The sequence below is a fragment of the Umbelopsis ramanniana genome, assembly GCF_025399195.1.
Source record: "Umbelopsis ramanniana AG unplaced genomic scaffold K450scaffold_59, whole genome shotgun sequence".
NCBI classification, from domain to species: domain Eukaryota; kingdom Fungi; phylum Mucoromycota; class Umbelopsidomycetes; order Umbelopsidales; family Umbelopsidaceae; genus Umbelopsis; species Umbelopsis ramanniana.
The window spans coordinates 21,837-46,847 of NW_026252145.1; the positions used below are offsets into that span (position 1 = coordinate 21,837).

General features: G+C 41.5%; 8 protein-coding genes and 2 non-coding genes across 10 annotated transcripts; 6 read left to right on the forward strand and 4 right to left on the reverse strand.

Moving 5' to 3' along the window:
- Nucleotides 1-1,382: 1,382 nt before the first annotated feature.
- On the reverse strand, nt 1,383-3,689 carry K450DRAFT_255295 (uncharacterized protein). The gene is made up of 7 exons (XM_051591325.1): nt 3,418-3,689; nt 3,258-3,330; nt 3,104-3,191; nt 2,335-3,018; nt 1,994-2,244; nt 1,762-1,927; nt 1,383-1,693 (listed from the first exon to the last, which is right to left on the reverse strand). Exons 1-7 carry the CDS (start codon nt 3,648-3,650, stop codon nt 1,530-1,532), a joined length of 1,659 nt encoding a protein of 552 aa, XP_051441732.1. The 5' UTR covers nt 3,651-3,689; the 3' UTR covers nt 1,383-1,529.
- A 226-nt stretch (nt 3,690-3,915) lies between these two features.
- K450DRAFT_274424 (uncharacterized protein) lies at nt 3,916-5,668 on the forward strand (the record flags this gene model as incomplete). Its single annotated transcript, XM_051593121.1, has 5 exons — nt 3,916-4,026; nt 4,090-4,389; nt 4,499-4,594; nt 4,710-5,075; nt 5,162-5,668. The coding sequence occupies 5 exons, from the start codon at nt 3,916-3,918 to the stop codon at nt 5,666-5,668; spliced, it is 1,380 nt and encodes a 459-aa protein (XP_051441733.1).
- A 2,014-nt stretch (nt 5,669-7,682) lies between these two features.
- On the forward strand, nt 7,683-11,126 carry K450DRAFT_283177 (uncharacterized protein; the record flags this gene model as incomplete). Its single annotated transcript, XM_051593468.1, has 16 exons — nt 7,683-7,915; nt 7,996-8,182; nt 8,253-8,299; nt 8,365-8,393; nt 8,471-8,494; nt 8,567-8,870; nt 8,948-8,975; nt 9,039-9,210; nt 9,272-9,930; nt 9,992-10,060; nt 10,134-10,220; nt 10,292-10,470; nt 10,533-10,616; nt 10,693-10,771; nt 10,842-10,894; nt 10,965-11,126. 16 exons carry the CDS (start codon nt 7,683-7,685, stop codon nt 11,005-11,007), a joined length of 2,277 nt encoding a protein of 758 aa, XP_051441734.1. The 3' UTR covers nt 11,008-11,126.
- A 154-nt stretch (nt 11,127-11,280) lies between these two features.
- K450DRAFT_255311 (uncharacterized protein) lies at nt 11,281-12,476 on the reverse strand. The gene is made up of 2 exons (XM_051591326.1): nt 12,304-12,476; nt 11,281-12,207 (listed from the first exon to the last, which is right to left on the reverse strand). The coding sequence occupies exons 1-2, from the start codon at nt 12,326-12,328 to the stop codon at nt 11,375-11,377; spliced, it is 858 nt and encodes a 285-aa protein (XP_051441735.1). The 5' UTR covers nt 12,329-12,476; the 3' UTR covers nt 11,281-11,374.
- Nucleotides 12,477-14,438: 1,962 nt separating this feature from the next.
- K450DRAFT_t90 lies at nt 14,439-14,521 on the forward strand. Its single transcript has one exon. It is a non-coding gene; the product is annotated as a tRNA-Leu (tRNA).
- A 613-nt stretch (nt 14,522-15,134) lies between these two features.
- K450DRAFT_t94 lies at nt 15,135-15,217 on the reverse strand. Its single transcript has one exon. It is a non-coding gene; the product is annotated as a tRNA-Leu (tRNA).
- Nucleotides 15,218-17,204: 1,987 nt separating this feature from the next.
- On the forward strand, nt 17,205-18,427 carry K450DRAFT_255315 (uncharacterized protein). Its single transcript, XM_051591327.1, has 3 exons — nt 17,205-17,655; nt 17,726-18,015; nt 18,092-18,427. Exons 1-3 carry the CDS (start codon nt 17,266-17,268, stop codon nt 18,315-18,317), a joined length of 906 nt encoding a protein of 301 aa, XP_051441736.1. The 5' UTR covers nt 17,205-17,265; the 3' UTR covers nt 18,318-18,427.
- A 53-nt stretch (nt 18,428-18,480) lies between these two features.
- K450DRAFT_255324 (uncharacterized protein) lies at nt 18,481-21,899 on the forward strand. Its single transcript, XM_051591328.1, has 14 exons — nt 18,481-18,671; nt 18,735-18,854; nt 18,919-18,966; nt 19,047-19,242; nt 19,318-19,505; nt 19,575-20,172; nt 20,232-20,405; nt 20,468-20,643; nt 20,722-20,834; nt 20,895-21,103; nt 21,174-21,230; nt 21,296-21,423; nt 21,503-21,620; nt 21,686-21,899. The coding sequence occupies exons 1-14, from the start codon at nt 18,501-18,503 to the stop codon at nt 21,784-21,786; spliced, it is 2,397 nt and encodes a 798-aa protein (XP_051441737.1). The 5' UTR covers nt 18,481-18,500; the 3' UTR covers nt 21,787-21,899.
- A 67-nt stretch (nt 21,900-21,966) lies between these two features.
- K450DRAFT_283181 (uncharacterized protein) lies at nt 21,967-22,766 on the reverse strand (the record flags this gene model as incomplete). Its single annotated transcript, XM_051593469.1, has 4 exons — nt 21,967-22,271; nt 22,348-22,487; nt 22,548-22,629; nt 22,692-22,766. 4 exons carry the CDS (start codon nt 22,764-22,766, stop codon nt 22,077-22,079), a joined length of 492 nt encoding a protein of 163 aa, XP_051441738.1. The 3' UTR covers nt 21,967-22,076.
- A 56-nt stretch (nt 22,767-22,822) lies between these two features.
- K450DRAFT_255332 (uncharacterized protein) lies at nt 22,823-24,914 on the forward strand. The gene is made up of 6 exons (XM_051591329.1): nt 22,823-23,160; nt 23,226-23,398; nt 23,460-23,620; nt 23,688-23,896; nt 23,962-24,282; nt 24,352-24,914. The coding sequence occupies exons 1-6, from the start codon at nt 22,913-22,915 to the stop codon at nt 24,812-24,814; spliced, it is 1,575 nt and encodes a 524-aa protein (XP_051441739.1). The 5' UTR covers nt 22,823-22,912; the 3' UTR covers nt 24,815-24,914.
- The last annotated feature ends 97 nt before the right edge of the window (nt 24,915-25,011 follow it).

The following is a 25,011-nucleotide window of genomic DNA, read 5'->3' on the forward strand; positions in this document are numbered from 1 at the left end:
CGCATTTTCTAATAGAAAGAACTACTTTTGTTCATTTCTTTAGCCCACTTCCCTTAATTTTTAAGACAGCTGTCAACATTGCTTGTAAATTATTGGTGCGGAAAAACGTATTGACGGAGAGATTCCGATCATGACAGTGTTAACACACACTGGATATAAGCTCATCCGCCAGTGTTACATTTGTGGGCATACCATACCATGATTCAATGTGATTCAGCCAATCAAAACGTATCCCCAGATCCTTGTATCCAGGCTTTGATTTAGTTGTGCCATAACACCACTTTACTGTTTACCGTTATCGCGGTGATATTTATCCATCAACATCTACACACCCGCGCTGAATGTGGGGATCATGACCTTGGATACAAATATACCGTCATAATGTGTACATTTAGTAAACGGCTATTAACCACTGCGGTGCTGTCGATATACCAATGAAGGGGTTCTCAACTCCGTTCAAAAGGTGACAGGCAAACCGCAGCTTTGTTGGTCACCTTTGCTAGTGGCAACAGAACAACCAGATATGTTCACTCTGTCAGTTTATTTAGCAGATAGCATGTCGGGCAACCAAAAACCGCAGCACATCATTGTCCATAGGACGAAGAATGAATAATACACTAGAGTGTAATAAAAATTCCAATCAAACTCTTTTCTTCTTTTCATACCATAGTCAAGGTAAGTGAGCCTTTCCGGTTAAAGGATCCAAAATCAACGTAGATATCATTGTTCATTGTGACAGACGTAACACAGTACAAATCACATCAATGTTGTTATCTATCTGGAATCTCGTCTTGTTTAAGATTGTATTTCTCCTGAATATCGCTTCCCTTGCTCAGGCATGTACGGTCACAATATACAAGGACAGTGTCGAGTGCAAAGGTTATAGCCAAACGTTTACAGGAATTGCCGATCCATCTGAAAGCTCTCCAAGCTGTAGGATCAGAGACTTATTCAATATGCCAGTGGACTATGAGTGTAACACATGCAAAGAAACTGGCACAACGTCGGTATTAACAAAATGTTGATAGAAAGTCATTTGCACCAAGTGCAGAAATATTTTTAGTTTTAATAAACCTCGAATTAAGGAACTGTACAAAACGTTAGATATGCTCAGAGTTATATCCAGTGGGAAGTCTGTACCGTACTGGTTGGAGGTTAAGCGCCAGCAATGGCAGTCTTACAATCCAAATTTCGCCCCTGACGGAAGGATCTTGGTGAAAGCTTTAATTTTTTAATTGTGACCATTTGGGAGATCGAAGCTACTAAAACTAAATCACATTGCTGCTACAAGTGTGGACCATGGACGAATATTGCAAACAAGTTGTGAGCCATCTATTGGTGCCAATCTACAAATAATATCAACAACTGAGTTGCGATCTTGAGCTGACGATTATCCAGCTAATACCAGAGGACATTTTTTTATTCCATTGGCAGCTAGCCGTAAAGGAGTGTTAATATCACCTGGATAGTCAAGAAGGTAATCAAGCTTAGAGCTACAGTAAATAAATTATTAAGCTGCAATTATGAATCTAGTAGGCACCAATCTCAGAATTAATGGGAATGTTGGTAGCAGTATGCTCCAAGAAGGTAGGAACTTGTCTGCGTTTGAGGGTGTCATCAATAGCGGAGCCAAGCTTGATGAGAGTAGGCTCGGAGAAAGCAGTTCCCCAAAGACCAAGACCGAAAGCAACACCTGAAATAATTTCATCGATATTAGCGTACGCTCGCAAAACCACCCGTCGATTCAATTTTTAAACTTACCCCAACCATCAATACCAGCGGGGATGGTGACCATGGGGTAACCGGCCATAGCAGGAATCTCAGTACTAGGGCTGAAATTGTCGGAAGGAACAAGAAGTGCCTGAACTTTGTAGTTCTTCAAGGCAGCATCGATACCAGCAGCACGAGTGGTGTTATCAACATAAGCCTATTGGTACAATAAGTCATATTAGTTTCATCCAAATTTACAAAATCTTGCTTTCTAGTGTCTTACCTTGGCTTCAATATAGGTTTCATAGGAGAAAGGGCTGGAGTCGCATTGGGCAAGAACTTCCTGACCAAAGTATTGCTCCTCAATGCTCTTGTGATTGTCGTTGAACTTGACAATGTCAGACAAGGTACGAACAGGAGATGAAACAAGTTCAGACAAATAGGTATTAAGATTTTGCTTGAATTCATAGCAGACAACGGTGAATTCAGATTGGTTATCAAGACCAAGGCCGTTCTTGAACTGCCAGTTCCAACCTGTCAACAAAAAGATATTGGATGAGATATAGATACTAGACCACACTTTGGCTGGCAGATGACAGATGGTTCATCCAGTTGAGTACTTACCGGGAGGGTTAGGAGTGATATCATCAATATCGGGAAGGTTAGTGTTGTTAATGATGATGGCACCAGCCTTGCGAAGTTCAGCAATGGCACTGAACAATTGGGGGTATTGGTTAACAGTAGTAGATGATTCCCAGACTCTCTTCCATGGGATACCAATGCGGACACCCTTTAGTGCTGAAGAATTGGAGACAAACTGGGAATAGTCTTTGGAAGCATGGCCCTGCTGCGCGTAGGTAGCATTATCACGAGGGTCGACACCATGCATGGCAGTCAAAACATAGGCAGCGTCCTTGAAGGTCTTTCCAAAAGCACCAACGGTGTCTTGAGAGTGAGCTTCAGGGATGACACCATCTCTTGAAGTTAATCCGACGGTGGGTTTAATACCAATGATACCAGCACGCTGGGCAGGAGCAATGACACTTCCATCAGTTTCAGTCCCGATAGCAATTGTGACAAGGTTGGCAGAGACTGCATGAGCGGGACCAGAAGAAGAGCCTGCAGGATCCTGAGTCAAATTGTAAGAATTGCGAGTTTGGCCACCACGAGCAGACCATCCCTCAGAGTAGGAGTTAGCGCGAATATCCGCCCATTCGGACATATTTCCTTTTCCAAGAATAATGGCTCCAGCCTTGCGCAACAAAGCAATGACATGAGCATCGCGTGGAACGACATTTCCCAATAAAGCTAAGAAACATTTGCGTTAGTTTAAATACCGATATGCCGGTCGTGCATAGTGTAGAAATCGGCGGGCAAAGGAAAAATATTTTACCATATGAACCAGCGGTTGTGTTCATCTTATCATCAGTAGCGATGTTATCCTTGACAAGGATGGGAATACCGTGCAATGGGCCTCTGACCTATTAAATTTCATTAACTTTTTGGCTCACTGAGCTGGCGCATGCTAAGTATTAAATGTTTCTTACTTTGCCTTGAGCGCGCTCCTTGTCAAGTTGATCTGCAATGGCAAGAGCATCGGGGTTGGTTTCAATGACAGCGCTATCATTTTTAGAAAAAAAAAAAAAAAAGCGGGAGCAATTAATTTCTCAAGGTTCATAGCGAAATAGGTCAATCAATCAAACTTACTGGAGATAGGGGTTGACAGTCGTAATACGATCGAGGTAGCACTGAACAAGCTGACGGCTAGTAAGCTTGCCGCTGGCCAACTGCTGTTGGATTTCGTCAATGGAAGCTTCCTCTAATTGGAATCCATGGCATTTGGCCATGGGGAATGGAGAAGTAGAACCAGTAGGAGCAGCCAAGGATAGACTGGCAAGACACACCAGGGCCAAAAGGAATGCTGACCACAGACGCTGCATTGGAATGATGAAGGAACGGTGAGATAAAGAAAGAAAGGTACGAAAGTGCTACATCGGTTATTTGTATGTTTCTGGAGGAGATTGACCACGTTGCATATTTCAGTTCAGACCCATGCTGTATAACCAAACGGCCAAGTCTCTGAACCCTATTCCAGACAGAGTTTGCAGAAAATATCGGTTTGAAAAAAAAAAATTTAATTAAAACACAAACAGTTCTTTTCAAGCCCTTTCTCAGATCTCTTTTCTTTCTTGATACCCTGCAGAGATGTCGACACAAAATGTCACAGCTCTATATCCAAACACACCAACACCAGATCTATCACCAGATTCCTGGGATTTTGATCCTGGATACAATTTGCTCCTACCAGGCGATGAGGTAAATTCATTCAGAATGAAGACTATTACATATACCGTTGAAACATTAACACATCCTCAACAGGCAAACAAAATATTTACCATCGTCAATTTGTGTGTCAATTCAATAGGCATGTTTTGTGCTGTGATGGTTTGCATCATTTTGTTGCTTGTTCGACTCTACGATAAGACATTGGTCGATCGGGTCAGTTTGCGTTTGACAGCTGCCGTCAGTACAGTGGACGCCGTCAAATCTGCCGCGTACATCATCTTCACATTCGTAGCGACTCCTGGAGCTGCTTGTGGAGCAACAGCATGGCTGATTCTCTTTTTAACGAATCTCTACACCTTCCTTTCTGTTGCCATTGCGTTCAATCTACAATGGGTTAGTAGCACTTAATTTACATTCCCGTCGCGGGCTGGCGTGAAACACAGCGCTGTTACACGCCTTGACCTGCAGTCGTAGATTTTTCTAACAGATCTTCAAAACTCAGCTGTTCTTACTCCGTAAACGTGTCCATCCTTGGCTTGAAATCAGTTACTTCGCAGTATCCGTTCTGTTGGCTCTTGCGACCACCGTACCACCCTGGGTAATTATACATTTAAAATACATGGGCTTAATTTCGCCTTTTGAGACCATTATCGCCACATTGCCCTATCGAGAATCCCAATATTAACCATGTTTCATTTTACTGGCTACACTAGGCTGCTGGCCGGCTAGGACTGGATGAGAATTACGGTGTATGCTGGTACATCGCATACTCATCAAAGAAGACTATTCTATGGGAATGGCTGACTTTCTTAAGCTGGAATATGATGGGAACGCTCTATTGTTTCTTTGTAGTTGTCGCTGTCATTTTCAAGCTGAGGAAAAGTACGATTGCCGTCAAAACTTATAATTCTCATACTACGTCGTCCAAAGATTTGACAAGTGCGCAACTTCGGGCACGCCGAACTCAGAGGACCATGAATAAGCTGGTTCTGAGAATCTCTCTTTACGCTCTTATTCCCATCGTTACTCAACTAGGCTGGTACATCAGTGAGTGTATCATGCAATTTCAGCATTATTTGGTAAGAGGCTGCGTTAATTTTTCCTATACCTGTCCCTTGCGTTACTTACCCCCAAAAAAAAAAAATTTATTATTATCCATTTCCAGAACGTCGGATTGGACTGGTACCTTATTGTCACAACGGATCTGCCCGGTGTACTGAACTTTGTTGCCTTTTGTATGGACCCCGCTCTAGCAAATGCTTTGCGTCATATCAAAGAAGACATGTTGGAGAAGTATGGCGAGCAAGGATCTCTACAGTCCACCCCTTCCGAACATCGCTTTGCGCGCTGGATTACAAAGCACTTTTTGTCAGGAACTAAAAAGGTTGATGATGTTACTTCACCGTTTTACCGTATGTCCAGTAGCCAGCCTTTGTCGAAGGACTACGAGCCCGACAGCAACAGTTCATATCCCGACAATTTTGTAGCTTTTCCATCTGCTACTGCTATTCCCGTTACAAACGATTCCCAATCAACAATGATACAAATATCTGAAGCAGGCCAGAACGTCAGTTATGAAATGGGTCAGTTACAAACTCACTCTAAAAACAAGCCCAACAGAAGAAAGTACAGCGAGGACGAGGAAACCAAGAGAGTTTTCCGTGGACTGTAATACAAAACTTCAAAAAAAAAAAAAAAAAATTGAATGAAAAAAGTTACAACTCCATGATCGGCTACTCAATGTCTTTCAGTACCAGACATATCATTGCTGACCCTCTCATAGAACATTTTTGGCAAATATTGCTACCATTATTTTTTATATAATACAATACAACTTAATGATCCATCAACGATGTTTAAAATCTCTGCCATTGCTGCAACAATCTAAACTATGCTTTGCTGCAATGTACAAAAGATCCACTTCAAACTGAGTTGTTTGAATCTCGGGACAGATCATTCTGTCTTGCCATCGTCAAAACGCACGAACAACGGCTTATCCATACCATTCTACAAAAGTCTAATGAAAAGCCAAGACCATCTTTCAAGAATGGTCAGTGCATGCTTGTCCTATTTTATGCTTACTGCAAGATAACTAGCCTTTGGCTATTCAACTAGGACGGAAAAGACTTAGTAGTTCCCGACCGAAGCTTCGGGTTACTTTTAATTCTGATGGCGAAACATTCAGCCGGTGATTATCAGTGTACGAAACGTGCATCTGCCAGCCTTTCATGTCAGCAGCATTAGATATATTTTATTGTCATCCAAACTGCTAATACTCTCTGTAAAACGAGCTTTTTGTTTGTAAAAGTAATATAAGGGGCGGGTCTGCAATTTCAAACCCCTCTCTCGTCTTCCGTTACAACGGAAATGCAGAAGGAACGCTGCAAACTCTAGTTGATAAAGCGGGATAGCGCTTTATGGCAGCTATCATGGCTTTTAGTTGGTATTGCAGAATTTTTATTTTAGGCACATCTCTAGAAGAAGAAGAAAAAAGCTCATCACTTCCATATGAAATGCTGATATTCTGCCAGCATCTAAATTAACCACGTTTAGACAGTTGAGGATGCTTTTTTTTTACTTGCTTAAATAAATGTCAACATTTTATGCTCCACAGGGTATATATTGCATTTTGATCATGTACTTTATATGTTCGTTAAAATAAACCGCCTAAACAAGGTACATGAGACGGATGGTAAACCTAGGAGTGTCTATTAGCAAGGTATGAGCATCATAAGTCTTTGTTTTGAACAAGAAATAATCTTTTGGTGTAAACTTGACAAATTTGTTAGTGTTGTGGCTAATGCATGTTGAATTATCAGAGGAGTTGAAAGGCTACAAATCTTTCCCTGAACACCGTTACATGAACGGCTCCTACAGTAGTATTATTCAAGAATTCGTCTTCAAATTCCTTTTATGGCAGAGCATTGCGATACAACCTTCTAATGCGAAGTTTAGCATTCGGGGATGTCGCCATCGATGTGCTTGGATATGTTTTCAGGTTCGTTGTCATGTCCTTTACCATCGGGTCAGAAGCCCCAACCATGTCGTACCAACCCGCTTTTTGTCCAAATTAGGTCCCTGCAGAATACAAATAAAATTCAATATCTACCGTTAAGAGATAAAAAAAAAAATGGGCTGGTGTGGAAAGATGGTTCAACAAAACATTGCTATTGTGGATACCGCAAGCCATTCGGTCGATTGTTGTAACTGGATTTTTCAAGTATCTCGAAGGTCCAATGATATGAAGCTATCAAATGCAAGATTGTGACCAGTAAATGTAATCGGTAGCACGCCATGCACAGCGGAAATGGCACATACTCACCTCTCCATTGCACCAGTTCTAACCATGTTTGATAACTGAAGCGTTCATCACATTCGATAGCTATAATATGTGACAAAACAAGCGTCAATTAATGGATGGTGTACTAAATGCTTTTGGTTGATAGAGAAAGAGTTGTTGTAAAAGAGATCGTTGATTGGATCAATTTTTGATAGAAAGCCTTCTTCATACGAGAGTGGTCAAATGATGCAATCAGAATGCAGAACGACAAACATGGTGTATAGCCCCTCCTTTTTTAACCGTTATCAGTACAAATAAGAATGCTGGATCAGACCCCCAAGAGCTAAATTTTGACTTCTTATTTTTTTCTCTTTCTTCTCTCTTGCAGACAACAGTATCAGAGTGAATGACAGATACAGCTACAAATGATAAAAGAGGTTTTGAAGATGCCCTGGAAAGCCTCAGCGTTAAATCTACGAAAGAAGATTTTGCTTCTTTGCCAGAGAAGGAACCAAGCTTGACGTCAGGTGACGGCGAGGAGAAAATTGAGCAAGTTGCAGAAGCCGAGGGATTGCCAGTTATTGTTCGCGAAATCGTTTCTCTGGAAGATAGACCAGAAGATCTGACTATCACCTTCAGGTATCCATCAATACTTTTGTGTTCGAAAACAAATGGGTTGTGGGGCTAACAAAGTTGTCTGTTTACGCGATTGGTCAAAGATTTTTCCTTCTTGGTGTCTCGTTTTCGGTATTAGGTGCATTCATCACCCAGCTATCATGGTTTCGTACAACTTCCGCTCCCTTCAGCATCCTTTTTGTACAAGTTGCGACGCATTGGCTGGGCCATTGGTTGGCTAAAATATTACCTGACTGGACAATTGGCAGTGGAAAGTACTCGTTTAGTTTGGTAAGCTGAGCGAGCCGCCAACCTTATACAAATATGGACCTTAAGCTTATCTTCACCGACTTCGTTTTAGAATCCCGGTCCGTTTTCTCTCAAGGAACATGTCCTTATCACATTATGGTAAGTTGGAGCCTGTTGTGCTGCACCTGTCATGTCATTACATTCGTTTTCTAACATGCTGTTAGTGTGGCGTCTGGGAGCCAGAATAACTTGGGTAAATATGGGATGTGATGTATCTTTTATATCTATTATTCAAAAACTAACAAGATGCGCATGAACTACCCCATTTAGGTGAAATCGCTATTGCAACAGCCGGTAATGAAGATTTAGCATATGTTGGTGCTCAAAAATTTGCACTCCGGAACTAACTGCGTGTACGACCAACAGATATCTTCTTCGAGAGAGTTTACCATCCTGCTGCCGCAATATTTTTTATGATATCCGCCATTACCTTGTCCTATTCCTTTGCCTGCATTGCCAGAAATTTTCTCATCTATGAGCCGGAATTCATATTCCCCCAAGCTCTCATGCAGACACAGCTTTTCAGAACCCTTAGGAAAGATACGTTTGATAAGTCTGCCGCTAGCAAGCAGCTTCGTATATTCGCTATCGTAGCAGTTGGTATCTACTTTTGGGAGTTCTTGCCCGAATACATCTTTCCCTTCCTAAGCTCTCTGGCTGTTATATGCTGGTAAGTTTAATCTTCTGGAGAATAAGCGGTGCATTACAGTGTCAAGTTAAGCATTAATTTTTGCTTTAATTCGATAGGTTCGCTCCACATAACCCCACAGCAAAGGTATAGTACATTACATGATACAGCACTCCTCCATTAATGAAGTTCTAAACCAAGTTTTCACAGTTTGTTGGCTCTGGTATCGGCGGTATGGGATTTCTAAACTTCAGTTTAGATTGGGCCAACTTTAGCAATTCCACTGGATCTGTTTATTTAATGCCTTGGTGGACTCAAGTTATAACGTTCACAAGCTTTGTTGTGACTATGTGGATCATTGTTCCCATCATCCATTTCAAAGGTACGCAGCTTTCATTATGCAGAATGAGATTACCCCAAGTTTAATGTATACTGGTTTCTAGGCTTATGGAATGCGGATATTATTCCGATATTTTCGCAAGCATTGTGGACTACTGACGGAAAGTCTTACAATGTCACCCAAATTATATCCATACCAAGCTACACTTTCAATGAGACTGCCTATGCAATTGAAGGTCCTGTGCGCATCTCACCATACTATATGCTCACCATCTTCGCCTCATATGCATCCTACATCAGCGTCTTTGTGTACATCGTTCTGTTCGCTGGACCCAAGTTATTGGCCACCTTTAAGCAACTGCGGCAACGAGATTCCAGAGCCTCTCGCAGCGACAAGCTCAGTCAAATCATGTCCAAGTACCCTGAAGTCCCCTTACTATGGTGGACAATCTTGTTTGTTTTATCTTTTGTTACAGTTCTAGTTACCATCATCAAAGGCGAGTTTGGTGTGCCCATATGGACTTTTGTGGTTGCCGTGCTGTTTGGAGCTCTGTGCGTTGTGCCTATGGGTTATATTTTTGCCATCTCAAACTATCAAGTTCAAGTTGGAGTCTTCAACGAATTGTTGTTTGGTTACATGGCGCCTGGTCTACACCCAACCGTTTCACTTTTCTACCGCTGTATCGCAGCCGAAACCTGGTACCGTGCGCAGTCTATTCTTTTGGATATGAAGCTAGGTCATTATATGATGATTCCTCCTCGTGTAAGTGGTATTTTAGGCTAGATGTATGGTAACTGTATAACTGAAATTTCACTTTTATCAGCTTGTTTTCTTCTCTCAAGTGTTTGGGACGTTCCTTGGCTCTCCAATCAATTATGCAGTTATCCGATGGGTAAGCAAATTCTCAAAAACGGTCGATGAATGCTCTATTTTACTAAGTCAGTATATGGTAATCCTCAACATAGGTTGTCAATTCCAAGAGACCCTATCTCGATGGAACGCTGACGGATCCTAATGGACAATATAGCGGCCAGGCAGCCAAGTCTTACTATGTACGTATGCTTGAAATACATTATCAAGAATATTGCAGAAACATCATCGATATCTTACCATCTGTGACTAGACTTCAAGTACTCAATATGGCTTGATTGGCCCGAAGATTTTGTTTGCGGACTCAACTTATTCACCCTTGCTGTATGGCTTTTTAGTTGGAGCAGTTGCTCCAATGATCTTATATATACTACACCGCCGTTTTCCAAAAGCAAGATTCGATTTATGGAATGCTACCATTTTCTTTGGAGGGTAAGGAATGATTGGTAAACCTGATAAGAAATAATATCATGAGCTAATCAACTTTGAAATAGGGTTTCTAATTGGTGGGGAAACTTGAGTACGGGTCCGTTGTCTTCTATCCTTGTAGGCTTCTTCAGTCAATTTTATCTATTCAGGTAGGTGCTTTTTTTGAAACCATGTGGTAGACTGTTTCCACTTGGTAAATAACTAACTAAGCTGAGCGACTTCAAGATATCGCCATGAGATTTGGAGAAAATACAACTATTTAGTGGGAAGTGCTTTGGACACTGGCTTTAATTTGGCAGTATTGGTAAGTTGAGGTGTTGATAATCTCGAGCATTAATATAAACTATGGCTAAAAGTAGCGTCACCGTGCTTAGTCGATCTTTATCTTCTTTTCTGCTGGAAAACAAGTCAAGATGCCAAACTGGTGGTAAGTAACCCTTGATGAATAGGCAAAACGCAAATGACCATTTGCTAACGGTTTATTCAATACTATATAGGGGTAACGACGCGGGCTCCATAGAAAAATGTTACGGAAAGTAGTGGATTCCATCTCGCTCTCCGAAGCACTGTACTTCGTATTTTACATATCCATCTACTTGATGGGGTTACATTCTGAGTTATTTGTACAATCATAATTAAACTGTATCATAACTCTTAACAGCCATGGTCATGGCACGTTATATGAGAACGAGCCATCCTTACTTGTATATCAAAGTTGATGATCAATACATCTTCAACCCTTGTCATATCTTTTTTCATACTATTTTTGATTTTATCTTGGCGATATCAAGCTGCGGTCACCTATGTAATGTAGCGTTTTTCAGTATCAATAGCTAGGTCAGGATGACCCCCATCCAATAGACCGATTGTCTACTTTTTATTGACAGCAAACCACTACTGCAGTATGTTAATGACCGATGAATTGCGAGATTAGTTGATTAAAAACTTGAGGTTGATCAAGAAAGCAAGCATGTCCTGCGTTATCTATAGTAACTAATTTACTATTGGGTATCAACTGTAAAGTCATTTGGGAACAAAGCGGTAGCTGAATACGGTCATCGTCAGCCTGAATGATTAAAGTTGGCTTCCTCAGATTTTTTAAAGTCTCAGTATTGTCCGAAACCCTTTTGCGCATTCCTTGAGAGCAGATGGGTTTCGTCGCAAGCATCCATCCAAGTGCCTTCATATAAGTATCCTGTGACAGCGGTTCCTTAGTGATCATTGCAACGAAACTCTTGAATCCTAGCATTCTTGTTTCATAATCGGTTGAAACAACAGTTGGGAAGATGGCGGTGTAATTTGGATTCAAAGTACTTGGGCCCGGAATGCCAATCGAAGTAGAAGCATCGACATAGATCATATTGGCAACATTATCTTGACCTGCAACTCGTACGTATTCGCTAATCACAACACCGCCATATGACCAACCGACTAGACTGACGTTTTTGAGATCCCATGCCTGAATGACCGACTGCAAATCCTGACCCCACTTGGTATCAGAGTTATACGCGTCCAAGCTATCAGGAGCAGAAGACCAGCCATGGCCACGCATGTCGTATCGCACCATGTAAAACCTGTTTGTGAGATCATGATCGTGAAATTGATGATCGAACGCCAGACCGGCCTGAGCAAATCCATGGACAAATACTATGGCATGGCCCTTTGGGTCACCAGTAGCTTCTGAATAAAGTTTGATATCGTCCGTCTGCGTATTTACCCATTTGATTTGGATAGCTTTCGCTAAGAGTAGGAAAAATGAAGATATGAGACAAGAAATAGAGAGACGCATTATTTCTCTAAAACTCGCCAAACCAAAGAAAATATGTCATGGCGTACCTCGGCTTGGTGAAAAGTTATGCATCCTGCACAGATTTGCTTTGGCCTTGATAGATGACTAAAATTTGATGGACGGTGGAAGCTTTAGCCAAGTAGTTGACGGACGGTAGAAGCATTAGCCAAGCCCTCTGTGAAAAATGTTTGAGTTATCACAGCAAACGTAACAGGTTTTTTTTTTTTGGTGGGGGGGGAGGAGGGTCCGCCTTTGTCGTCTGTCCCATATTGGGCGAATGTGGCTAAAATACATAATATTTTGCATGGACAATTTGGTGAAATACTTTTTCTGTTTCGTTCTTTCGATCATCTTCCACAGTTTTTTCCATCCTATCTTGCATGGCTCTGACAGATGCAGAGTATCTGTCGGTGTATATTGCTGTGTTGGCTGCATGCTTTGCGCTATGTGTCAGCAGTACTTTTCAATCCATCGGCTTTCTTATGGAGAGAAGAGCAAAGCTGCAGATCATATGCTTTATATGTTCTTGTTGTGGAGCAATTAACCTATGTATGTTGCTTTTTCTCACCCTGTTTCCTCCTGGACATTGCTGGTGGGTACCTGTCGGTTCACTCTTCTATCAAGCGTCGGTCATCAGTACAACCTTCCTCATGGTTTTTCGTGCCTCCGCTGTAATCACATTGACATCCTTAGCCTTTCGCCGATCCTTCTGGGTAATTTCTTCCGTCATTATTGCAGCGCAGATCGGCACTGGATTAGCAGTTTGCATCAGGGCAGCGCCTGTTCAGCTAGCCAACAATGCATGCTCTCCTGTTCTCCCTCCATATCTTACGGCTGGTTGGTACGGCACATTGATCATAGGCGGCGTGATCTTGACCGCCGTATTTTCCCATCAAATGATCAAAGCTCGCCGAACTCGTAAGGACTCGCTTCTACAAATCATCTTCATTTCATCTGCGGCTAGTGCTACACTATCTGGAATATCACAAGTTGTATTTTCTCTACTGCTCGTCCTGACTGTCATACCGCCAAAATACGATTTGATTCTGGTAAAATCAGATATGACTATCAACGTTTTGATTACAACCAACTTCGTTAAGCGTTTAATGAGAGAGACCAGTAACAATTGTAATCGAAGTACTCGAAGCTCAGTACAGGTACTGCAGCTACCATCACCTCCTGTCAAAAGCTTGGACCGGCGGATGGAGAGTGGTCAATTAGACGCGATGGAATTAACCACCTTATCCCATACTTCTGGAGAAGCCTCTGGTTGATAGCTATTCTGGAAATAGCCTCCATTAGTTGTATATAGTAACCAAATTTTGTAATTAAAAGCGGTAATTGTTCTTACATCTGATTGATTGATAGGATGAATGCATAACCTAAACATTTCGGGATAGAATAAGAGTTAATTTACTGCACTTTTTGATGCATGTGTAGTGGCGCTCTTTGTTTTTTTTGATTGGTTTAACTACAGTCCATTCAGACACTTATACTGTACATTTTCTACAGCTTACTCTCACCGTTCTGTGGTTGCGTTCAAATTGTTATGGTTTTCATTTCATTAGCCTTTTGTTCTTTCTCGCCATTTTGAAACAATCCCCGCGGTCGACAATTTACCATAGTCAACTTAAGCATACTGTCTCAAAAAGGCCATGTTCGAGATGACTGGACAGGAAAAAAAGGAGATTTATAAAAACTAATTTTGGCAAATAGATGAGAATACCAGGACAGTTGCAAAGTTCCTTTTCTGGCATAACGGTAGAAAGGCAAAGTTCAATGACAGCTGCAGCTGAGACATGATGTGTCATCGGCAGGGCGTAGTGAAAAATAACAAACATACGATTCCATCGAACTCCGTTTTCCTGATCTTTTTCAATAAAACCTGGTCTCTCGTTTATCATCCAGTAGAAATCCGCAGTGCATTTATTAGAATCGAGCCGTCCATAGTTTAGGCAAAAATAGCCGTCATGTGAGAAATTCGTACAAAGTCCAAATATTACGTCCAAAGATTATGACAAAAAAATTAATTCAAAAATTCGTGCATAATTTAATCTAACTACAGTCGATTCAATTTGGTAAAACGCATGTACTCCATCTCTAGACAGTAAATTTACCTTAGACCCTTCCTTGTGTCACTATTTGCGCACGTGATAACTACGGTGGTCCAAATTTCAGAATTGGAGAGATGGCCGAGTTGGTCTAAGGCGTCAGGTTAAGGCCCTGATCTCTTCGGAGGCGTGGGTTCGAATCCCACTCTCTTCAAATTTTTATTGGCTGTTAGTTTTAATCTAACGCTTTTGATTGGTTCGTTCAACTAGAGTAACAAAGTTTGATTGGCTCTTGCCTCCAACTTTAACTGGTTGTAAATTTATGTTTTCTGAGAAATTATTTTTTTGCTGTAGAGCGTGCGGCAGTCGAGTTAAAGTCGTCACCATCGGAGCCAGCCTTCTTTACTTCCACATATACCCTGGTATGCTGGCTTTTTACAAGTAACCATTTTCAATGTTAACATCCCCTGCTGTACTTGTGGAAGTTCTTGAGGTTGCTACCCAAATTCAAAGGTTTGGTTATATACTTAAAAAGCCAACACAGTACGATAATAGTAACAAGCGGTGAAATGCGTCACCTGCTTCATGACAAATGAATCAAAAAACCATGATGAGAGGAGGTTCGATATCGCTGGGAACGAATAATGCACATGAGTGCAATCTTTGTACATAGAACGAATCGTCCGCACGTCTATATGGGGCAAAACGACACTTCGCCCTGCAAATTACCAGTGGGAAAACTTCATAACCGACCAATCAAACATTGTTACTCTAGTTGAACGAACCAATCAAAAGCGTTAGATTAAAACTAACAGCCAATAAAAATTTGAAGAGAGTGGGATTCGAACCCACGCCTCCGAAGAGATCAGGGCCTTAACCTGACGCCTTAGACCAACTCGGCCATCTCTCCAATTCTGAAATTTGGACCACCGTAGTTATCACGTGCGCAAATAGTGATACAAGGAAGGGTCTAAAGTATAGTATTCATATTGAGGCTAAATGGGAGCCTCTAGCTTATATAGATGCGACTTACTTTGGTATCATTTATTGCTTCTTAATATAGTGTGGGAAAAATGGTATAGTGCTTTGCATCAAAATGAGTAATACTCTTTCATACTCAGGGGCATATTGGTACAAACGAATTATCTATTTCTTTCTGAAACCATCGATCTCTCTGAAAAGGGTTAAAAAAATTTAGAAACAGTTTTTTAAAGTCATCGAATTTATAAGAGAAAACTGAGATTGAGAATTTTAGGGTCGAGTGAGCTATAGTTATTTTTTACGGGCAAAACGAGAAATTGGTTAAAAGTCTCATTACGGTGCCTTCATTTAGCGGTCATTCTTTTTTAGACAACTCTACTGCATAAAAATATAGATTATACTGAAGCTAATTACATACGGAGGTTAATTTTTTCTTTAGACATCATCCGACCCGAAGAGACGGGTGCCATAGACACACTTTCAACATCAATTACTTCGACCAAAAGTGATCCACAATGCCCGCGCACGTACAAGCTCAATTAATCAAAATATGCGGCCATTTTGCACCGACTGAAAGAATCTATGAGCCTCAATCGATTGAAGACAGATCTATCGTACATTGGTGAAATACAATGTCGAAAGTGGAGAACTCAAGCTGCTGATAAACCGTTTACCCTAGGCTTTTCAATTGTGCGCTTTGTCGTATATTATTAATGTCTTTTCAATACTATATAAATTTTTTTATGTAGATGTGCATGATTGTTTAGGTGACAAGGGCTGTTGCGATTAGGCCTGACATTAGTCTCTCTGGCGATGTTCAACAGATTGTTCCATTCTGCCATTCCAGATGGTAATCGATACGGATCACACTGATTAAGTACACAGGCTACCAGAGTATAACTGCAGGAGATTGTGAAATCGAAAGAAGATGAAGAGAGGACAACGTTTACTTTCCAAGGTATGAACAGCTCATGAGGATCATTGCAAAAAGTCACGTGTAGAGAGCCACGAACAACAGAGTACACAAGTTGGCCAGGTAGCCTTTGTAGTATTCCTTGGCATTATTGTACGAGCCGAGTTGATAAGAGCTTTAGGGTATATTTGCTTGGTTGTTTCTTTCAGAAAATAACACATGGATAAACAAGAATATTGAAGCACGATCCAGGTGTCAAGTCGCCCCAACAATGAACTGTATAGCCTACAAAATTTTAGCTTCAACCGAATGGTTCACATCCAGCTCACACACGTTTCCCACACATTCGGATTTAACAAAATCGACATATTATATCAATGTCAAATAAGATGACCCGTCGAAATAGAAGAGATTTATGTAGTTATTCTTCAGTTGGAAGCCGGGACTGTATATTTTGTTGAACATGTAACATGGGGTTTCTGTCTAGTATGTTCAGATGGGTGACTTCCACAAGTATAATACTGCTTTGAGTAACAGCCGTAAGCCAAAGTAACATTGAAATCGATTTGAGCACAAATGAGTAATGTACACTTGGTTGAAATGTAAACGGTGGTATTCTTTGTGGATTATGTCCAGTCAGCAAATTTACAACATATGAAATCGTGCAAGTGTTGTACAAACGTCTCGGGTCAAACATGTCAATGCACATGGCGAAATAATGAACGGTAGTAAAATTGTCGTGGTTTGGCACCAACGTTAAGAAAGATTCCAAGTAGCTTCCATCATATTTTGTAACGAGCAATATTGCGAGTTGTTGGCATATAGTCCAGGAAAAGGAACATAGTCAAAGTATTCGGCTGTATGCACAGAATAGTGGAGTAATAAAGAGGTTCCAACCGTTCAGGGCAATGCTAAACGAGGACTGAATGGTGTGGGTGTGACCAAAAAATGAGAGAATGTCAGCTTCAAGAAATTTCATGTGATGGTGCCCAATTTTGGGTCATTTTTCTTGACCAGCTCTGACTTTGAGGAAACTGCCACTTCTTCGCTTTCTTGCCTATCGAATGGACTCCAATGCATTCGATTTGACCTGGAGGAACTACTTTCCTTCAGCTTCCCAGCTTTGCATATGCATGCCATCTAGGCAAACTCAACCAATTCAGCTACCTCCAGATGAACCTGTACCTCAGGAACTATATAATCACCAGGCACAAATTCACAGAAAAAAAAAAAAGCGCCGACAAACGGACGAAGGCTACGTAACCGGCCTTGAATCTGTTATAAGCACTACAACAACGGATACAGATCAGAGCGGGTCCCTATCTCGAGGGCGACGAGGGCGACGATCGACTCGCAAATCTAGAAGACGACATCCAACACACTCACAGTCTCAATTTTATGAAATATACCCAGAAGAGGATACAGAGGATGCACGTATTTTGGAAGACCAACAGGTAAATTTAAAGACAAGATAATGAAACTGATGAAGATATTGTTGTAATATTGACTTATGCAATAATATAGATGCCTCAGCTCATGTATGACCATAATCAACTGGATGACATGTCTTCAACTTCCGGAGGTTACCAAGAGCAAGAATATCCGCAAACGCATAATCCAAAAGCAGAAGCAGAAGCAATACAAGCGGCACAAACGCTGTTCACTACAAAGTTGGTAGACTTGACCGACAAATTAACGTTCATAAAGGAGAATATGATGATTCGAAAAAATGAAAATACACCCGACAACCAAAAAATTTCATCAGCAGCAGCGACAGCAGCAGCTACCTTAGGAAAACAGCCTGAAGTAGAATCGTAAGTTGAACTGTATTTATCTCTTTTTGACCAATTAGGTGGCGTAAAAGCTAACTGAATGGATTTATTTTGCTAGTGATACAGAACTCGAAAGCAATGATCGATCCCGCGCGCGCTATTCACAACTTCAAAATTACAATGGCCTCCTGGATAATACTATTAATGAAAATGATACCCCAAACTATGCGGAAGAAGGCTGGTCGGAGCATGAAGAGACCCACGATCAAGAGGAACCAAGTGTTCCTGCCTCAGACCTCATCAATCGTGTCATGAACGTGGGCCGCAAGTGGTGGTCATCATAAAAAATCTATATATCAATCCTATGTACTAAGTAATCTATTGTAACTACGAACGTTCCTTTTTAGAGGCATAAAGCACTCGCAAATCAATGCTGGATTTTTATGATCACGTGTAACCTTACGGTTGGGTTTTATGGTGGCATGAGCGTTCGTACGCTATCTGAGTAGCTTTTCCCCTTTGTTACAATGGATTTTCTAACTAGAGGTTACAATGCCTTTCTGTCGGATAAAGGGCAGCCTCAATCTGCTGATGAAACAATCGACAAACTGGCTGACTGTGTTCAACACGCCACTTTGCTTGAGGATCGGAGGGCTGGCGTTCTTAGCCTAAAGGGTCTAGCTCGAGATTGGACAGAGGTATGGCAAGATGGACCGGCATGCCAGATGGGTTACTTTGAATCTAATCACATACTCTACTAGAAAGTGGGAGATAGGAGTTTAAACGGGCTCATCAAAGTCTTGCACGAAGATTACAAGGATACTGACATTACGAAAGCTGTTTTGGAGACCATCAACATTCTGTGCACCGTCTCTGAAAAGGTAAAATAGCAGATAGTATCAGACTCAAAGAGGAAAGGAAAATGTATTCACATGCAGTTGTTAGTCAAAAGCATCGGGATATGCACTTCGCTTCACAGATCAATTCATTCAGGTACGATTGGCTTTTAGAGAGTTATTCTGGTCGTATCGTATATCTATAGCATCTAACGTATGCCTACAATATGTGTTTAGGACGCTAAAAATGTTACAATCTTATTGGATATCTTGGAGGAATTCGATTTCTACGTTCGATTCAACACTGTCAAGCTTCTGGTCACTTTATTATTTAACCGTAGCGATCGAATTCAAGAATGCATTCTGACCAGCCCTATCGGAATTACACGTCTCATCGAACTGCTGGATGATAAGCGAGAAATTGTGCGAAACGGTAAGTATATGGGGGGGGGAAACTGAATACACTTGGGGAGATCAACGCCAGTCCTAACGCAGATTTCCGACACAGAGGGACTTTTGCTTATGATTTCATTGACCGAAACGAATGCCGATATTCAAAAGATTGTAGCGTTTGGAAATACTTTTGAACGGCTCCTTGCAATCATCGAGGAAGAGGAAGGGATTTCAGGAGGAATCATCGTCCAAGACAGTCTTTCGTTGACTCACAATCTTTTAAGATATAATGTTTCCAATCAGGTATGTATCGCTAAAAGCTTTCATTGGTGGCATAGAGAATGGAACTAAAGTTGATATTCGTGGAATCAGAACTATTTTAGGGAAACCAGTTGTATCCAGCAAATCCCTGGCCTTTTAGGATATGTTGGAGACAGCAATGCTGAACATGTTCCATACTCGTACGAGGATTGGCCAACTCAGAAAGTCTCAAACACCATTCTTGTTCTCCAGCTCATTCGAATTCTGACAGAGCCTGCTGGTATCAACACTGCCGTCAACCAGAAGGTGATGGCTCAAAGTGGCATATTACTTCCCGTTATTCAACTAGCTCTCTGCTCTAATGCACCTCCGCGTGTCCGAACGGAAGCTTTGTATGCCATTGGCTATTTGGTGTGTGCAAATGAGACGAATCAGACAGCTTTCATTAGAACCATGGTTGCCAACCAGCCTGATTTTACTACGCCTAACAATGATATCACAACTCCTGCGAATGTTCCTCGGCCAGCATTAGTGTCTCTCATATCCATTGCAGCGGCTAGTGATACCCAAAGTCATTACGCACTATCTAGCAGGGCTGCTGCTGCTTTTGCTGCAACTTGTTGCATTGATGACAACCATGAAAATCAGTTGGTGTTGGCAGGAACGTTACAAAAGGTTCCTGAAGATAATGCCAATTCCAAGTTTACAGGTATGTGCATACTAGCGGTACTGCTTCATAAGGTGGATCATCTGATGTTTGATTGTTAGATAAACCTCATTCAGCTGGATCTCTCTTGCTTGAGGCTATTGAAAATGGGCACACAAACGAAAATGATCCATATTCTGCATGGTTTGCTTGTGTTATCTTGTCTCATATCTTGAGCGGAAATGAAAAAGCGAAAGAAGTTGCCGGTAGAGTAACATTCGGCGAGGAGGCAGAAGGTAGGAGCATAGCCAGTTGCTTATATGTACCTGCTTCTGTATACTTATTATACTGTGTGTAGGTGAAGAACCAGTGCCTTTATTACATCAGGTGATGGCAGCTTTGATGCTGTCGTCCAAAGAATCTCCTGCTGCTTCTCGAGCACCCATTGGATACCTTTGTCTGCTGTGTACTTGGTTGTTTGAGAGCTCATCCTCTGTTAAACAGTTTCTTTCCGAAGGAATTCACGTTCAATTTGTAAGTTGGTGTAGGCGAGGATCATGAGCTTTAAAACCCGTGTATTAATAACACTCCGTATTTTTTGTACCTCCACAGTTAATTGAAGAGATGCAAAAAACGAACGTTGATCCCGTAATTCAGGGATTGGCAGCGTTCTTACTCGGAATCGCGTTCGAGTATGACGACGATAATGACTCTGCATTCAGCAGGTATGAGAGAGAGTGGATGTGGTAAACGTGAAATTTTTCTTCTGATCGTCTGTTTTACAGAGAAACCTTGAGAGACATATTGCTCAACCGTGTTGGAGCAGATCAATTCAAGAATCGTTTATCACGGCTTCGGGATTCCGCTGCTTTCATCAATGTGTCGAAGACCATGTATGTTTCTGCTGAAGAGGATGAGGCCTTCAATTTGAACGGAAGTTTGCCAATGCTGGTACTGGATTACCATTTTGTCGAGCTGTTCAAGGAGTCATATGGTTCGTGTTCATGCGATGTCCAAAACAGTGCTTGTATATATACCTTTTACTGAAAATTGCCTTCTTGCAGATTCCATTCAGAGAGCCATCACTCGTAGTCCCAAGGCTGCGAAAACCAAAAATTTTGGTAAGTAGAAAGCATCCCTTGCAGGAAGACATATCAATGTACTGACCTTTGGTTATATGATACAGGAGCTAATAACCAGTCATCAGGGAGCAATGAGATACAATCTTATAAAGATATTATCAGCAAACAAGATAATGAAATCAAGAATCTGAAAGCACAGCTAGCTCAACTGCAGGGTCAAGTCCAGGCTTTGGTAAGTGCCACGCTTTGTATTGTATATCAGTGCCATAGGCTAAATTGCAGCTTCCACTCTCAACATGTTATGATCACAGACTACTGAAAAGCAGGCTGCCGAAGATGAGAAGAGAGAAGTAGAGGACAAATATCTTAGAGAGCAAGCGAGATTTGCCACTCTAGAGAAGGAACAAGAAGACTTGTTAGTTTGTATGGGTAAGTTGAAGAGCACTTCAATCGACACGAATAACGTTCACTGCTGATTCATCCTATTATAACAGGTGAACAAGATATGGACATCAAAAAGTATAAAGATAGACTCAGGTCACTAGGACAAGATGTAACAGACAACGAGGAGGAAGAAGAGGAAGAAGAGGAGTAATGAAAGTAGTCAAGCATTTTACCTTGGTTATGTTATTAAAATTTTAAGCTTGATGTCTGCGTGAATATAATATGGAGTGACTTGAAGCCGAAGGGCTGAACCTTGATAATGAATGTTCCATAATTTGACAGCCATCACCGTAAGTGCCAACAAAAGTAAATACATGTACCGAGCGGGATTTCTCTTATATCTTTGTTCTTTATAAACTTTTACAAAAAGCCATTTCTACATTCTAGCACAGAAACAACTGCGACATGCATACTCCTTGGTCTTTTGCTCTCCACATGGCGTTAAAGTCCATAGTTCCGAAATTTATCATACAATGCATCGGAATCATTGGTTTTCCATACAGACTGTATTTGAATTCTTTCCTTTTGACGGTCATTTGAAACTGGTATAGATCGATTAATTTGAGTTTCTGAGGAGGCAGTATCTGAAGCTGCTGTGATGGTTTGTTGAGACGGCAGAGTTTGCCAATGAAGCGTCTGAAAATCATATCAGATATCAAAGGTTATGGAAGGGCCAGCTGAATGATACAACAGGTAAGAGATAAATGATTACTTGAGCATGTGTACCAAGGCCTTCAAAGACTTCAAAGGGGATCTGCAAATGACTTGTCCGCCAACGATCGTAGAGAGCTCGCCTGGCTGGATCGTTTAATATACTATAAGCTTTCTGGATGGAATCAAATACTTTGCTATCTACGACGGGTATAAGAAAATCGCTGGGTCCTTAATCGAGTTTAGAGGTTCTAGGTTTACACTTGCCCTGTTCGTTGGCCGCTGTTTTATCGGGATGAAATTGCAGTGCCAGCCTTCTATACTCAGCTCTTATTTGTTCCGGCTAAGTGGAGACGTGAGTGACTATCCAGAAAGAGAATCCGGTTCTTAAAGCAATCAACTTACGTTACTTTCTGGTACGCAATTCAACTGTTCATAGAACAATGTCCGACTTTCGACATTGGGACTAGCTTTCTCCATGATAAGTTTCCGTGTCAATATCGAACTGCAGCGCTCACACATAGACTTTCGGTAACCACGTGACCACTTGCGACTGACCCAATTTTTCTTTTCCTTCCAACGGCATGCTTCTGTATGGCTTTGAGAGTTTGCTGCTTTAGCCCACAATGAAAAGATCAGCCACCGACGACATTCATTCCAGTACCCAGAAGCGTCCTCTGAATCACACTCATTCACCAGCACAAACTTCTCCTCCACCATACTACAGCAATGCCTCTCCTGCTTCTATAACGTCTTCTTCGCCCCAATATACTCCACAACATCGACGATCACCAAAAGAGACTAGGAAATATGTCGGCTGTTCCAGGATATCCGACTATGAAATGGAGGACAAGCTAGGTGAAGGAACATTTGGGTACGTTTTGCTTCTGAGGTGTTGTGCAATGCATGCCACTATGCCTCATTCGCGAATATTTGCAGAGAAGTACACAAAGCACGTCGAAAACCAACAGGAGAATTAGTAGCCCTCAAAAGGATTCTTATGCACAATGAAAAGGATGGAGTGCCCATAACAGCTATCCGTGAGATCAAAATCCTGAAGCAGCTTCATCATAAAAATATCGTTCCTTTGACAGATATTGCAGTTCAGAAAGGTAATGGTCATACATGCTCCTATTAATGTGTATAACCCAGTTACTCATTGTCAATCACTAGGAAACCGAAGTAAAAAAGAAAGAACAAGTATATACATGGTATTCCCGTATATGGACCATGATCTGGCTGGCCTTTTGGAGAACCCATCTGTTAAGCTCTCCGTACCCCAAATTAAAACCTATCTCAAGCAACTTTTGGAAGGAACTTCCTACTTACATCATGTAAGCTTTTATTTTATGGTTTGAAGGAAGGGAAACCAAACTCTAACAAACCATCGATATTGTGCAGAACAAAATTTTGCATCGTGACATGAAGGCGGCCAATCTTTTAATCAGCAATGAAGGTATACTTCAAATAGCTGACTTTGGATTGGCCAGAGGCCTGGAGGAAGATGGAAAAGAATATACCAATTGCGTTGTAACCAGATGGTACCGACCACCAGAACTCTTCCTTGGTGAACGACGATATACAACGGCCATTGATATGTGGGGTGTTGGGTAAAATACTTATTCATGGGTATGATGCTAAAGGAGTTCAGATTACTAATTCCGTTACTTCATAGCTGTGTCTTTGGTGAAATGTTAAAGTCCAGACCAATATTACAAGGTTCAACCGATCTTGACCAGCTGCAGAAAATCTTCTGGTTATGTGGTTCTCCCACGCAGGAAACCATGCCGGACTGGGATAACTTACCCCAAGCGAACACCGTTACGTTTGGCCCATACCAACGTCGAGTCAAAGATGAATTTTCATCTTTTGGATCACAGGCCGCTGGTTTGTTGGATCAACTCCTGGTCCTTGACAAAAATAAGCGTTTGACTGCCGACGCTGCTCTGGATCATGACTATTTCTGGACGAACCCATTGCCTGCTGAACCTACGGAGTAAGTCATGGCGATGATGGTGAAAGTATACATATGTGCAACTAGTTTTAACCAACTAGCTCTCTTTAGCTTGCCGAAATATGAGGCTTCACACGAATACGATAGACGCAAACAGAAGCAAGAGCATCACAATGGCAATGGTCCCCATAAACCTGGTAGAGATAGCTCTCTCCCCGCCATCGGAGCTCCACCTCATCAAGCATTACCGTCCTCAAATTACGCCGGACGGCATGGATACGGATCCAACCAGGCAGGTCGAAAATACGATAACAATGATCGCTACAAATCGTATGATAGAGATAGAAGCTATCATGATAAGCTTGATCGAAGGGATGGGCATGATAGAGACAAGGATCGTGATAGGGATCGTGATAGAGACAGGGACAGAGATCGAGGACGTGATCGAGATAGAGATAGAGACAGAAGTAATCGAAATGATCACTCCAGCTCTAGCAAAGATCATCGTCCGCCTCATCCGCTCCCTGCCAGACCTTCGACTACTGTTCCTCCTGCACCAACTAAGCGTTATTAAATGGAATTTTCACTATTCGCTCCTGAACAATCAATGCTTTCAATGTAGTATAGTTAAAGATGTGTTTTCGTGATAATGTTGATTACGATATAAATCATGACTATCACACTCTTGAATGTGGCGGAATGAATGCCGATGAACAATGTCCTAACCGTGGTACTGGTCCAAGTACTACAATGTTTGTTTTGCAAGCCAAT